Below are 15,582 nucleotides of genomic sequence, written 5' to 3' on the forward strand. Positions count from 1 at the left end.
CGGGTCCCGGTTATTATGAGGCAGCAGTGCTAACCACTGTGCAACCGTGCTGCTCTCTTCAACACTATTGCCAGAATATTGTCAGAGCACATTGCGTTACATCTACTGCCTTCAGCTGTTTCTTGATATCATATGGAGTGAATTGAATTGGCTGAAGACCGACATTTGTGATGCTGGGGACCTCGGGAGGAGGCCGAGATGGATCATCCACTCGGCACTTCTGTTGCAGATGCTTCAGCCTGATCTTTTGCACTGATGTGCTGGGCTCCTCCAACATTGAGGATGGGGATGTTTCTGGAGCCTCTTCATCCGGTGGCTCGGTAGCACAGTGGTTAGCACTGCTGCTTCACAGCTCCAGGGACCTGGGTTCGATTCCCGGCTTGGGTCACTGTCTGTGTGGAGTTTGCACATTCCCCCTGTGTCTGCGTGGGTTTCCTCCGGGTGCTCCGGTTTCCTCCCACAGTCCAAAGATGTGTGGGTTAGGTTGATTGGCCATGCCAAAATTGCCCCTTAGTGTCCTGGGATGCGTAGATTAGAGGGATTAGTGGGTAAAATATGTAGGGATATGGGGGTAGGGCCTGGGTGGGATTGTGGTCAGTGCAGACTCGATGGGCCGAATGGCCTATTTCTGTTCTGTAGGGTTTCTATGTTTCTTTCTATCCAGTGAGTTATTTAATTGTCCACCAGCATTTACAATTGCTTCTTCTTTCAAAGCAACCTGATTTGTGTTCCTCATTTTCATTGAGCTAAATCCCTGAGATAAACTCTGCTGGAATTGTACGGCACCGATTGTCCTGAAGGAAGTGTGGGTTTGATTCAATTCAGACTATTAGTCAAACAATAGGAAGATGCAAAGAAAAACTATTTCTCCAATTAGACTTACAAAAATGTGCACTTCAAGAACAAGATCCTCCAAAATGTACCAGCCACTTTCAGGTTCACACTTACCTGTTTCACAGTTCCAACCTTCAAAGTTCTCTGGACATGTGCACAGGTAACGTTGAAACAGATCCTGACACATTCCTCCATTTTGACAGGGATTGGATGCACATTGATCACCATCTGTATGCAATAAATGTTAAAATAAACCTATCATTACAAAAAATAACAACATTACTGACTCAGAGTATTTGGATATCCGACATTGAGAATTAAGCCTTGAGGCTTCAAATGTGATCAAAATGAGAGCTATGAAACTATATTTTGTTCAATTTTTCCCCCCTCTCAGCCCTAATCGGTGTTGAGACTTTGGGGGCGACTTTCTGGCCTTGCAGATTGCATTAATCCGGGAAAACAATGTGCGAGTCTAAAAATGGATTTCCCGCCTGGCACCAAATGGTTTGCAATCGTTTTGGTCACTTTCTACAAACCAGATCTCGTCCACAAAGGGCGTGAGGCTGATTAGCATATTCAATGTAGTATTTAAATATGTATAGCCCGTTCGACGCTAGTGGAAACCAGGTATGATGGTCATGCCAGGAGCTCGAGGGCTATTGAAGCCTTCGGGTGGTCAGGGTCATGGCTGGGCAATGCCCATCTGGCACACTAGCAGTGCCAGTTGGGCATTGCATGGTGGGCATTGCCAGGGTGCCAGGGGCAGTGCCAAGGGAGCAGGGGCTTTGATAAAGGAGTAGGGGCAATGACGGGGGAGGATAGGAGGCTATGATGGGGGGTCGTGAAGGGATGGGGCACAAAGGGGGTCATGAAGGGGATCCATTGAGAGGACCCCAATTCAACCTGTGATGGGGAGGGGGGTGGGGAAACATCATACTTCAGATGAAGTGGGGGAAGGGAGGGGTCTGTAGAGGGAGGGAGGGGGTTTTCCAATGCACTGAGAGATCACTTTGCAGCCAGACTCACTGGCATGTTTCGGCCGCTCAGAACCGGCACGCAGCTCACCACTCTCCCAAAAGAATGACTAAGTATGGGGCGATTGTGGTCCAATCCACATTGGGGAGACTGGCCTGGACCATTCTGGATTTTTCACCATTATGACACTTCGTCATTTTTTGGAAGATTCCACCCCTAAAGTCTGACTCCATTGGGAATAACTATGACGTCTTTCCTCTCCAGTGCTCCCTGCTCAAGCTCCATTCTTTGTTTCGTGCCTATTGCTTGGTCTACTTTATTTCAATTTCCATTGCGGAGACTCTGCAGTTATTGCTGAACTCACCCTCAATGGCTGCTGTTGGGACCCACCCAGGTCTCTGGCCTACTCCATGGCTACCTGAGTGTGCACTACCCTAGACTGGCGCTGAACCTTCTCCCTCAGTCTTCACTGAACAGGGTTCAATCAGTTCCTTCCAGTTTTCAACCCCCCGCCCCCACTGCTGTTAACAAACTGATCCCTTCTGTGACGCAGCTCTTCACTCTTCCTTGTTCTTGGGTTTCCTTCCTCCTGCTTCCCATCCTCTACTGGGCCATTGGATCTATCAGTAGGACTTGTTAGCACTAAGGATCTCCTGAGCAATAGTTTAGTGATAGTGATCTTAACTCAGGAGGCTGCTCCAGAGCTTCGAATACAAAATCTAGGCTGACACTCCAGCAGAGCACTGAGGGGGTATTGCTTTATCACAGAAAATGTCTTAGTTAATATATATATATTTGTTGGGATGTGAACATCATTGGAATCACTCGCTTTTATTGCCCATCCCTAAATGCCTTTGAGAAGGTGGTGGTGAGCTACCTTCTTGAATCTTTGTAGTTCATGTGGTGTAGGTACATCCATAGTGCTGTTTGGAAGGGAGTTCCAGGATTTTGACCCAGTGACAGTGAAGGAACGGCAATATATTTCCAAGTCACAAACATGAGTGACTTGGAGGGGAACTTTCAGGTGCAGATGTTCCCAGGTATCTGCTGCTCTTGTCCTTCTAGAAGGTAATGGTCGTGGGTTTGGAAAGTGCTGCCTTGCCTTAGTAAGTTCTTGCCATGCATCTTGTAAATGTAACACATGGTTGTCACTGTGTGTCGTAGTGGAGGGAATGAGTGTTTAATGTGGTTGAGGCAAGTGGAGAGTATTCCATTACACTCCTGACTTGTGCTTTGTAGATGTTGGAAAGGTGGTAGGGGATTGGGGGGTGGTGGGAGGGAGGTGGTGGTTTATACCTCACTGAAGTCTCCAAACTTTGCCATATTTTTCCAAATCAGCGGAATGATGGCCCTCATCACAAATCACAGTCTCTCCTCGAGCAACTAATTATCCTTCGAACACCTTACTTTATTGCTCTCCCTGTCTCTCCTTTCAAACCTTGCTCTCTAAGGCAACTACATTTGTCTGAACTTTCTCCCCAGGATATCATTGTTTCTTTTTGCTCTGATATCATACCTCAACTTCACTAATATCCTTGCCCCCATTAAAATCTTCACTGATATCCTCACCCCCCCACACCCCCCAGTCAAACCGTCACTGATATCCTCATCCCCTCAGTCAAACTGTCACCAATATCCTCACACCTCCACCCACCCCAGTCAACCGTCACAGATATCCTCAATCCTCACCCCCCCAATATCAAACCGTCACCAGTATCCTCACCAGCCCCAATCAAACTGTCACCGATATCCTCACCACACCCCCCAGTCAAACCATCACTGATATCCTCACACCCCCACCTGCCCCAGTCAAACTGTCACCGATATCCTCACCACACCCCCCGAGTCAAACTGTCACCGATATCCTCACCACAGCCCCCCCCCCCCCCAGTCAAACCGTCACTGATATCCTCACCACACCTCCCAGGTCAAACCGTCACCGATATCCTCACAGCTCCCCCCACCCCCCAAGTCAAACGGTCACCGATATCCTCCCCCCCCGCAGTCAAACCATCATCAATATCCTCACCCGCCCCAGTCAAACTGTCACCGATATCCTCACCACCCCCAAGTCAAACGGTCACCGATATCCTCCCCCACAGTCAAACCGTCACCAATATGCTCACGCCCTCCCCTAGTCAAACCGTCACCAGTAACCTCACCACCCCCTCCCCCCAGTCAATCCGTCAATGATATCCTCCCCGCCCCCCAGTCAAACCATCACGGATATCCTCCCCGTCCCCCAGTCAAACCATCACCGATATCCACCCCGCCCCCCAGTCAAACCGTCACCGATATCCTCCCCATCCCCCTGTCAAACCATCACCGATATCCTCCCCGTCCCCCAGTCAAACCATCACCGATATCCTCCCTGCCCCTCCCCCCATCAAACCGCCACCAATATCCTCACCCCCCACCCCCCCCGCCAAACAAAGAACAAAGAAAATTACAGCACAGGAACATGCCCTTCGGCCCTCCAAGCCTGCACCGACCACGCTGCCCGACTGAACTAAAACCCCCTACCCTTCCGGGGACCATATCCCTCTATTCCCTTCGTATTCATGCATTTGTCAAGACGCCCCTTAAAGTCACTACCGTATCCGCTTCCACTACCTCCCCCAGCAACGAATTCCAGGCACCCACTAGTCTCTGTAAAACATCTGCCACGTACATCTCCGTTAAACCTTGCCCCTCGCACCATAAACTTGTGGTCCTTGTAATTGACTCTTCCACCCTGGGAAAAAGCTTCTGACTATCCACTCTGTCCATGCCTCTCATAATCTTGTAGACTTCTATCAGGTCTCCCCTCAACCTCAGTCGCTCCAGTGAGAACAAACCAAGTTTCTCAATCTCTCCTCATAGCTAATGCCCTCCATACCAGGCAACATCCTGGTAAATCTTTTTTGTACCCTTTCCAAAGCCACCACATCCTTCTAGTAGTGTGGCGACCAGAATTGAACACGATATTCCAAGTACGGCCTAACTAAGGTTCTATAAAGCTGCAACATGACTTGCCAATTTTTAAACTCAATGCCCCGGCCGATGAAGGCAAGCATGCTGTATGCCTTCTTGACTACCTTCTCCACCTGCATTGCCACTTTCAGTGACCTGTGTACCTGTACACCCAGATCCCTTTGCCTATCAATACTTTTAAGGGCTCTGCCATTTACTGTATATTTCCTACCTGTATTAGATCTTCCAAAATGCATTACCTCACACTTGTCCGGATTAAACTCCATCTGCCATCTCTCTACCCAAGTCTCCAACTGATCTATATCCTGCTGTATCCTTTGATGGTCCTCATCGCTATCCGCAAATCTACCAAGTTTTGTTTCGTCCGCAAACTTACTAATCAATCCAGTTACATTTTCCTCCAAATCATTTATATATATTACAAACAGCAAAGGTCCCAGCACTGATCCCTGAGGAACGCCAGTTGTCACAGCCCTCCATTCAGAAACACACCCTTCTACTGCTACCCTCTGTCTTCTTTGACCGAGCCAGTTTTGTATCCACCTTGCCAGATCACCTCTGATCCCATATGACTTCACCTTCTGCACCAGTCTGCCATGAGGGACCTTGTCAAAGGCCTTATTGAAGTCCACGGAGACAACATCCACTGACGTACCCTCATCAATCATCTTTGTCACCTTCATCGAAAACTCGATCAAGTTCGTGAGACACGACCTCCCCTTCACAAAACCATGTTGCCTATCACTAATACGTCCACTTATTTCCAAGTGGGAATAAATCCTGTCTCGAAGAATCGTCTCCAATAATTTCCCCACCACTGATGTAAGGCTCACCAGCTTGTAATTTCCTGGATTATTCTTGCTACCCTTTTTAAACAAAGGAACAACATTGGCTATTCTCCAATCTGTCCAAAGATGTGCGGGTTAGGTTGATTGGCCATGCTAAAATTGCCCCTTAGTGTCCTAAGATGTGTAGGTTAGAGGGATTAGCGGGTGGATATGGGGGTAGGGCCTGGGTGGGATTGTGGTCGGTGCAGACTCGGTGGGCTGAATGGCCTCCTTCTGCACTGTAGGGTTTCTATGATTTCTATGATCTTCTGGGACCTCCCCTGTAGTCAGTGAGGACACAAAGATTTCTCTCAAGACCCCAGCAATTTCCTCCCTTGCCTCTCTCTGTATTCTAGGGTATATCCCATCAGGCCCTGGGGACTTGTCTACCTTAATGTTTCTCAAGAACCCCAATACCTCCTCCTTTTTGATCTCAACATGACTCAAACTATCTACACATCCTTTCCCAGACTCATCATCCACCAAGTCCTTCTCTTTGGTGAATACTGGCGCAAAGTACTCATTTAATACCTCGCCCATTTCCTCTGGCTCCACGCATAGATTCCCTCCCTTGTCCTTGAGTGGGCCAACCCTCTCCCTGGCTACTCTCTTGCTCTTTATATATGTATAAAAAGCCTTGGGATTTTCCCAAAGCTGGCCAATGCTTTTTCATGAGCTCTTTTAGCCCTCCTTACTCCTTGCTTAAGTTTCTTTCTACTTTCCTTGTATTCCACACTTGCTTTGTGTGTTCCCAGCCTCCTAGCTTTGACAAATGCTTCCTTTTTCTCTTTGACTAGGCTCACAATATCTCTCGTTATCCAAGGTTCCCAAAACTTGCCATACTTTTCCTTCATCCTTACAGGAATGTGCCGGTCCTGAATCCCTATCAACTTAAACTTGAAAGCCTCCCACATGCCAGATGTTGATTTGCCCTCAAACATCTGCCCCCAATCTACATTCCTCAGTTCCTGCCTAATAGTGCTGTAATTAGCCTTCCCCCAACCGTCACCGATATCCTCACCCCTCCCCAGTCAAACCATTACCAATATCCTAACCCCGCCCCCAGTCAAACCGTCACCGATATCCTCACCTCCCCAGTCAAACCGACACCGAGGTCCTCCCCCCCCCAGTCAAACTGTCACTGAGATCCTCCCCTCCCAGTCAAACAGTCATCAGTATCCTCCATTCAATCTGATTCTGGCTGATCTTGGGCATAAATGTCACTTTGCCACACTGATCAATCTGCTACATTCTTTTCCTCATATCCCTGAATTGCCCGAGATCAAAAATCTGTTTATCCTAGCCTGAAATACACTTGACGATGGGGCAGCTACAGCCCTCTGGGGTATAGAATTCCAAATAATCACAATCTTCTGAATGAAGAGGTTGGGCTAAGGTAGATTCTAGAACAGAACAAAGAAATATTTCGTGTAATGTTCTAAACATTGGTACAACTGACCTTAGGATTACTTTATGTAGAAACGTTGAGCAGAACAGTCACAGAAAAAGTAACTGAACCTTATCGTTCAGTACTTTACTCCGTGACATAGCTCGTGATGTTTCACTATTTCCGGAAAGAGCACAGATTTATCCAAGATACATAAAAACAAACACTACAATCGACATCCATCATAACAAGAGGTCGGACACAAGTTGGGCAAATACTAAGGAATATAATTTAACTCAGGAGCTATCTAACTATCCATTTAATTCAAGGCCATTCATCAAAACGTACCCCTGTAGACCTTCCAGAATTCTTCCTAGGGGAAAAAAATAAACATTGATTAATCAGCTTGAAACAATATTTACGTGAAGTACAGATAAATGGAGAAATATTAACTAAAAGTGGCCCTTTAAGCTAAGAATCAATGAACTGCTGGTATTTATTGCAATGGGATGTTATATAAAAGTATGGGTGTTTTTACTGAAGCTGTACTGGGTGAAACCACATCTGGAATATTGTGTTCAGTTTTGATCTTATTTGCAGAAAGATGTGTATTGCAGAGAGCCACCTGAGCAGTCCAAGCATCTAAATCATATTTACAGCAGTCCTATGGTATGCTCAATGAGGGAACATGTGGTGGTATGAGCAGTATTGTACTTTTTCTCAGAGTCTGAGGATGATGCACTGGAGTCATTAGTCACTAGTTAACTGGGTAGCCTTTATCCCCCAGCAACCATCCCTGCAGATTTTCTGACCCCTGGAAGCTCCCAAACACCAGGGAGTGACTGAGGATGTAGGAACTTCCAGGAAACTGTGCAAACACGTGCTTTTGATGCTCACACACCAACAGCACGTTGATGGAATGGAATCCCTTGTGGTTGATGAACATCAAGGGCTGCTGCCAGAGAGCCTGTTTAGCCACATGGGTGCAGTCTATTGCATCCTGTACTCTTGGGAACAAAGAACAAAGAACAATACAGCACAGGAACAGGCCCTTCGGCCCTCCAAGCCCACGCCGCTCCCTGGTCCAAACTAGACCATTCTTTTGTATCCCTCCATTCCCACTCCGTTCATGTGGCTATCTAGATAAGTCTTAAACGTTCCCAGTGTGCCCGCCTCCACCACCTTGCCCGGCAGCGCATTCCAGGCCCCCACCACCCTCTGTGTAAAATACGTCCTTCTGATATCCGTGTTAAACCTCCCCCCTCCCCCCCCCCCCTCGCCCCTCACCTTGAACCTATGACCCCTCGTGAACGACACCACGACCTGGGAAAAAGCTTCCCACCGTTCTCCCTATCTATGCCTTTCATAATTTTATACACCTCTATTAGGTCACCCCTCATCGTCCGTCTTTCCAGTGAGAACAACCCCAGTTTACCCAATCTCTCCTCATAACTAAGCCCTTCCATACCAGGCAACATCATGGTAAACCTCCTCTGCACTCTCTCTAAAGCCTCCATGTCCTTCTGGTAGTGTGGCGACCAGAACTGGGTGCAGTATTCCAAATGCGGCCGAACCAACGTTGTATACAACTGCAACATCAGACCCCAACTTTTATACTCTATGCCCCGTCCTATAAAGGCAAGCATGCCATATGCCTTCTTCACTACCTTCTCCACCTGTGACGTCACCTTCAAGGATCCGTGGACTTGCACACTCAGGTCCCTCTGCGTATCTACACCCTTTATGGTTCTGCCATTTATCGTATAGCTCCCCCCTACATTAGTTCTACCAAAATGCATCACTTCGCATTCATCTGGATTGAACTCCATCTGCCATTTCTTTGCCCAAATTTCCAGCCTATCTATATCCTTCTGTAGCCTCTGACAATGTTCCTCACTATCTGCAAGTCCAGCCATTTTCGTGTCGTCCGCAAACTTACTGATCACCCCAGTTACACCTTCTTCCAGATCGTTTATGTAAATCACAAACAGCAGAGGTCCCAATACAGAGCCCTGCGGAACACCACTAGTCACAGGCATCCAGCCGGAAAAAGACCCTTCCACTACCACCCTCTGTCTTCTGTGACCAAGCCAGTTCTCCACCCATCTAGCCACCTCCCCCTTTATCCCATGAGATCCAACCTTTTGCACCAACCTACCATGAGGGACTTTGTCAAACGCTTTACTAAAGTCCATATAGACGACATCCACGGCCCTTCCCTCGTCAACCATTCTAGTCACTTCTTCAAAAAACTCCACCAGGTTAGTGAGGCATGACCTCCCTCTCACAAAACCATGCTGACTATCGTTGAGTTTATTCCTTTCTAAATGCGCATACATCCCATCTCTAAGAATCTTCTCCAACAACTTCCCTACCACGGACGTCAAGCTCACCGACCTATAATTTCCCGGGTTATCCTTCCTGCCCTTCTTAAATAACGGGACCACATTAGCTATCCTCCAATCCTCTGGGACCTCACCTGCGTCCACTGACGAGACAAAGATTTGTGTCAGAGGCCCAGCGATTTCATCTCTCGTCTCCCTGAGCAGCCTTGGATAGATTCCATCAGGCCCTGGGGATTTGTCAGTCTTTATATTCCCTAAAAAACCTTACACTTCCTCCCTTGTAATGGAGATTTTTGCTAACGGATCAACACTCCCCTCCGAGACACTCCAGTCATCACATCCCTCTCCTTTGTGAATACCGACGCAAAGTATTCATTTAGGATCTCCCCTACTTCTTTGGGCTCGAAGCATAATTCCCCACTTTTGTCCCTGAGAGGTCCGATTTTTTCCCTGACAACCCTTTTGTTCCTAACGTATGAATAAAATGCCTTGGGATTCTCCTTAATCCTGTCTGCCAAGGACATTTCGTGACCCCTTTTTGCCCTTCTAATTCCTCGTTTGAGTTCTTTCCTACTTTCTTTGTATTCCTCCAGAGCTCCCTTTGTTTTTAGCTGCCTGGACCTAACGTACGCCTCTCTTTTCTTTTTGACCAATCCCTCAATTTCCCTGGTTATCCACAGTTCTCAAATCCTACCCTTCCTATCCTTCTTTTTTACAGGCACATGCCTCTCCTGCAGCCCTAACAACTGTTCCTTAAAAGACTCCCACATGCCAGATGTGGATTTACCCTCAAACAGCCTCTCCCAATCAACAGCTGCCAATTTCTGCCTAATCCCACTAAAGTTAGCCTTCCCCCAATCTAACACCTTACACTTGGGACCCCACTCATCCTTTTCCATCACTATCCTAAAGCTAACAGAATTGTGGTCACTATTTGCCACATGTTCCCCTACCGAAACTTTGAAGACCTGACCGGGCTCATTCCCCAGTACTAGGTCCAGTATAGCCCCCTCTCTAGTCGGGCTATCTACATATTGTTCCAAGGAACCTTTCTGGGAACCTTGAGAATACTCAGAGTGGCAAGAGAGGAAATTGCTGGGGCCTTGAGAGAAATCTTTGTATCCTCACTGGCTACAGGGGAGGTCATGATGTGGAGATGCCGGCGTTGGACTGGGGTGAACACAGTAAGAAGTCTCACAACACCAGGTGAAAGTCCAACAGGTTTATTTGGTAGCAAAACCATAAGCTTTCGGAGCGCTGCTCCTTCGTCATTTGGAGTGGAAATGTGCTCTCAAACAGTGCACAGAGACACAAAATCAAGTTACAGAATACTGATTAGAATGCGAATCCCTACAACCAGCCAGGTCTTAAAGATACAGACAATGTGGGTGGAGGGAGCATTAAGCACAGGTTAAAGAGATGTGTATTGTCTCCAGACAGGCCAGCCTGCAAGTTCAGGAGGCAAGCTGTGGGGGTTACTGATAATGTGACATAAATCCAACATCCCGGTTTAGGGCATCCTCATGTGTGCGGAACTTGGCTATCAGTTTCTGCTCAGCGACTCTGCACTGTCGTGTGTCGTGAAGGCCGCCTTGGAGAACGCTTACCTGAAGATCCGAGGCTGAATGCCCGTGACTGCTGAAGTGCTCCCTCACAGGAAGAGAACAGTCGTGCCTGGTGATTGTCGAGCGGTGTTCATTCATCCGTTGTCGTAGCGTCTGCATGGTTTCCCCAATTTAACATTGTACATTGGGGAAACCATGCAGACGCTACGACAACGGATGAATGAACACCACTCGACAATCATCCGGCAAGACTGTTCTCTTCCTGTGGGAGAGCACTTCAGCAGTCACGGGCATTCAGCCTCGGATCTTCTGGTAAGCGTTCTCCAAGGCGGCCTTCACGACACACGACAGCGCAGAGTCGCTGAGCAGAAACTGATAGCCAAGTTCCGCACACATGAGGACGGCCTAAACCGGGTTGTTGGATTTATGTCACATTATCAGTAACCCCCACAGCTTGCCTCCTGGATTGCAGGCTGTCCTGTCTGGAGACAATACACATCTCTTTAACCTGTGCTTAATGCTCCCTCCACCCACATTGTCTGTATCTTTAAGACCTGGCTAGCTGTAGGGATTCGCCTTCTAATCAGTATTCTGTAACTTGATTTTGTGTCTCTGTGCACTGTTTGAGAGCACATTTCCACTCCATCTGATGAAGGAGCAGCGCTCCGAAAGCTTATTGTATTTGCTACCAAATAAACCTGTTGGACTTTAACCTGGTGTTGTGAGACTTCTTACAGGGGAGGTCCCAGAGGATTGGAGAATAGCCAATGTTGCTCCTTTGTTTAAGAAGGGTAGCAAGAATAATCCAGGTAATTACAGGCCGGTGAGCCTTACATCAGTGGTAGGGAAATTATTGGAGAGGATTCTTCGAGACAGGATTTATTCCCACTTGGAAATAAATGGATGTATTAGTGAGAGGCAACATGGTTTTGTGAAGGGGAGGTCATGTCTCACTAACTTGATCAGGTTTTTCAAGGAAGTGACGAAGATGATTGATGAGGAGATAGGGCAGTGGATGCTGTCTACATGGACTTCAGTCAGGCCTTTGACAAGGTCCCTCATGGCAGACTGGTGCAGGAGGTGAAGTCGCATGGGATCAGAGGTGAGCTGGCAAGGTGGATACAAAACTGACTCAGTCAAAGAAGACAGCGGGTAGCAGTGGAAGGATGCGTTTCTGAATGGAGGGCTGTGACAAGTGGTGTTCCTCAGGGATCAGTGCTGGGACCTTTGCTATATATAAATGATTTGGAGGAAAATGTAACTGGATTGATTAGTAAGTTTGCGGACGACACAAAAGTTGGTGGATTTGCGGATAGCGATGAGGACCATCAGAGGATACAGCAGGATGTAGATCAGTTTGAGACTTGGGCGGAGAGATGGCAGATGGAGTTTAATCCAGACAAATGTGAGGTAATGCATTTTGGAAGGTCTAATATGTATAGGAAATATACAGTAAATGGCAAAACCCTGAGGAGTATTGATAGGCAAAGGGATCTGGGTGTACAGGTATACAGGTCCCTGAAAGTGGCAATGCAGGTGGAGAAGGTAGTCAAGAAGGCATACAGCATGCTTGCCTTCATCGGGCGGGGTATTGAGTTGAAAAATTGGCAAGTCATGTTGCCGCTTTATAGAACCATAGTTACACTGCACTTGGAATATAGTGTTCAATTCTGGTCGCCAGACTACCAGAAGGATGTGGAGGCTTTGGAGAGGGTACAGAAAAGATTTACCAGGATGTTGCCTGGTATGGAGGGCATTAGCTATGAGGAGAGGTTGGAGAAACTTGGTTTGTTCTCACTGGAGCGACGGAGGTTGAGGGGAGACCTGATAGAAGTCTACAGGATTATGAGAGGCAGGGACAGAGTGGATAGTCAGAAGCTTTTTCCCAGGGTGGAAGAGTCAATTACTAGGGGGCATAAGTTTAAGGTGCGAGGGGCAAGTTTTAAAAGAGATGTACGAGGCAGATTTTTTACACAGAGAGTGGTGGGTGCCTGGAACTCGTAATCGGGGGAGGTAGTGGAAGCGGATACGGTAGTGACTTTTAAGGGGTGTCTTGACAAGTACATGAATGAGATGGGAATAGAGGGATATGGTCCCCGGAAGGGTAGGGGGTTTTAGTTAAGTCGGGCAGCATGGTCGGTGCAGGCTTGGAGGGCCGAAGGGCCTGTTCCAGTGTTGCAATTTTCTTTGTTCTTTGAGATAGTGGTGAAGCCTGGCTATCCTCTTCCAAAGCAAAGTTCACAATGATGGACCCTCCTGTAAAGGATCACTTCCTGAATGCAGTGATGTGTTGCTGACTGTGAAATGCTGCACAGCTACCCAGTTGCTCCCTGGAAATGCTCAGAGGCAAAAAAATGAGCGTTGCCATCAAGTTCAGGGCAACTGGAAGTGGGAAGCCTCTGAACTCAGGTGGTGACAGGTCTTCTCGGAACACGGTCTTCTGGGCAGCACAGTGGCTAGCACTGCTGCCCCACAGCTCCAGGGACCTGGGTTCGATTCCCGGCTTGGGTGACTGTCTGTGCGGAGTTTGCACGTTCTCCCCGTGTCTGCGTGGGTTTTCTCCGGGTGCTCCGGTTTCCTCCCACAGTCCAAAGATGTGTGGGGTAGGTTAATTGGCCACGCTAAATTGCCCATTGTGTCCCGGGATGTGTAGGTTCGAGGGATTAACGGGGTAAATATGTGGGGTTGTGGGGATAGGGCCTGAGGTGGGATTGTTGTCGGTGCGGACTCAGTGGGCCGAATGGCTTCTTTCTGCACTGTAGGGATTCTATGGGTCTATATGGTATACGTGGCGGACAAGATCTCTCGACAATCACAGCATGATTCCGCCTGCCCCCATATCCTTTGATCCCCTTCACCCCAAGTGCTATATCTAACCGCTTCTTGAAAACACACAATGTTTTGGCCTCAACTACTCTATATGGTCGAGAATTCCACAGGTTGACCACTCTCTAGGTGAAGAAATTTCTCCTCATCTCTGTCCTAGACAGTTTTCCTGTATCCTCAGACTGTGACGCCTGGTTCTAGACACCCCCACCATTGGGAACGTCCTTCTTGCATCGACCTTATCTAGTCTTGCTAGAATTTTTATAGAATCCCTACAGTCAGAAGGATTCAGCCCATCGAATCTGCACTGACAACAATCCCACCCAGGTCCTATCCCTGTAACCTCACTTTTCTTACTCTGCTAGTCCCCCTGACACTAAGGGTCAATTTACCATGGCCAATCAACCTAATCCGCACATTTTTGGACTGTGGGAGGAACACAGTAAGAGTTTTAACAACACCAGGTTAAAGTCCAAGAGGTTTATTTGGTAGCAAATACCATTAGCTTTCGGAGCGCTGCTCCTTCGTCAGATGGAGTGGAAATCTGCTCTCAAGCAGGGCACAGAGACACAAAATCAAGTTACAGAATACTGATTAGAATGCGAATCCCTACAACCAACCAGATCTTAAAGATACAGATAATGTGAGTGGAGGGAGCATTAAACACAGGTTAAAGAGATGTGTATTGTCTCCAGACAGGACAGCCAGCAAGTCCAGGAGGCAAGCTGTGGGGGTGACTGATAATGTGACATAAATCCAACATCCCGGTTTAGGCCGTCCTCATGTGTGCGGAACTTGGCTATCAGTTTCTGCTCAGCGACTGTGTGTGTCGTGAAGGGGAGGAAGCCAGAGCACCCGGAGGAAACCCATGCCGACACAGGGAGAATGACAGACAGCGACCAGAGGCCGGAATTGAACCCAGGTCCCTGGTGCTGTGAGGCAGCAGTGCTAACCACTGTGCCACCGTGCCGCCCAAAAGTGAATCAAATGGGTTGTTATGGCAATCAATGATAGTTTGTAGATTCCAGATTTATTAATTGAATTTAAATTCCACCAGCTACCATGGTGAGATTTGAACCTGTGTCCTCTGAACATTATTCTCTGGATTACTAGTCCAGTGACATTACCATTACATCATTGACTTCCTTCATAATTTTATAGGTTTCTATGAGATCTTCTGAACTCCAGCAAATACAATCCTAACTGACTCAATCTCTCCCGCTATCCCAGGAATCAGTCTGGTAAACCTTCTCTGCACTCCCTCTAGAGCAAGAACATCCTTCCTCAGACCAAAACTGCACACAATATTCCAGGTGTGGCCTCACCAAAGTCCTGTATAATGACAGCAAAATATCCCTGCTCCTGCACTCGAATCCTCTCGCTATGAAGGCCAACATACCATCCGCCTTTTTTACTGCCTGCTGCACCTGCATACGTACCTACAGTGACTGGTGTACAAGGGTACCAGATCTCACTGCACATCGAAGTAGTCGAAGTAGGGAAGGAGGTAGAAGAGGGGGAGGGGTAGCATTATTGGTCAGAGATTGTATCACAGTGTCAGAGAGGAGGTTTGATGAGGACTTATCTGTTGAGGTAGTATGGGCGGAGATTAGAAATAGGAGAGGAGAGGTCACCCTGTTGGGAGTCTTTTATAGACCTCCTAAAAGTTCTAGAGAGGTTGAGGAAAGGATTGCGGAGTCAATCCTGCTTAGGAGTGAAAGTAATAGGGCAATTGTTATGGGGGATTTTAACTTGACTAATATTGACTGGAATTGTTATAGCTCTAGCTCGTTAGAGGGGTCAGTTTTTGTTCAAAGCGTGCAGGAAGGTTTTTTGACTCAGTATGTAGA

The 15,582-nt window shown here is 47.6% G+C and overlaps 1 protein-coding gene across 1 annotated transcript in view; it reads right to left on the reverse strand.

Annotated features, from left to right (window-relative positions):
- The window catches only part of LOC144506365 (coagulation factor VII-like), a 163,197-nt gene that overhangs the window by 105,293 nt on the left and 42,322 nt on the right, over positions 1 to 15,582 (reverse strand). The window contains exons 3-4 of the mRNA XM_078232378.1: positions 7,345 to 7,369; positions 949 to 1,062 (exon numbers count right to left, since the gene is read on the reverse strand). Coding sequence (XP_078088504.1) covers positions 949 to 1,062; positions 7,345 to 7,369 — 139 coding nt within the window. The remainder of the gene's footprint in view (positions 1 to 948; positions 1,063 to 7,344; positions 7,370 to 15,582) is intronic.

This window comes from Mustelus asterias, chromosome 17, assembly GCF_964213995.1.
Source record: "Mustelus asterias chromosome 17, sMusAst1.hap1.1, whole genome shotgun sequence".
Classification (NCBI taxonomy): Eukaryota; Metazoa; Chordata; class Chondrichthyes; order Carcharhiniformes; family Triakidae; genus Mustelus; species Mustelus asterias.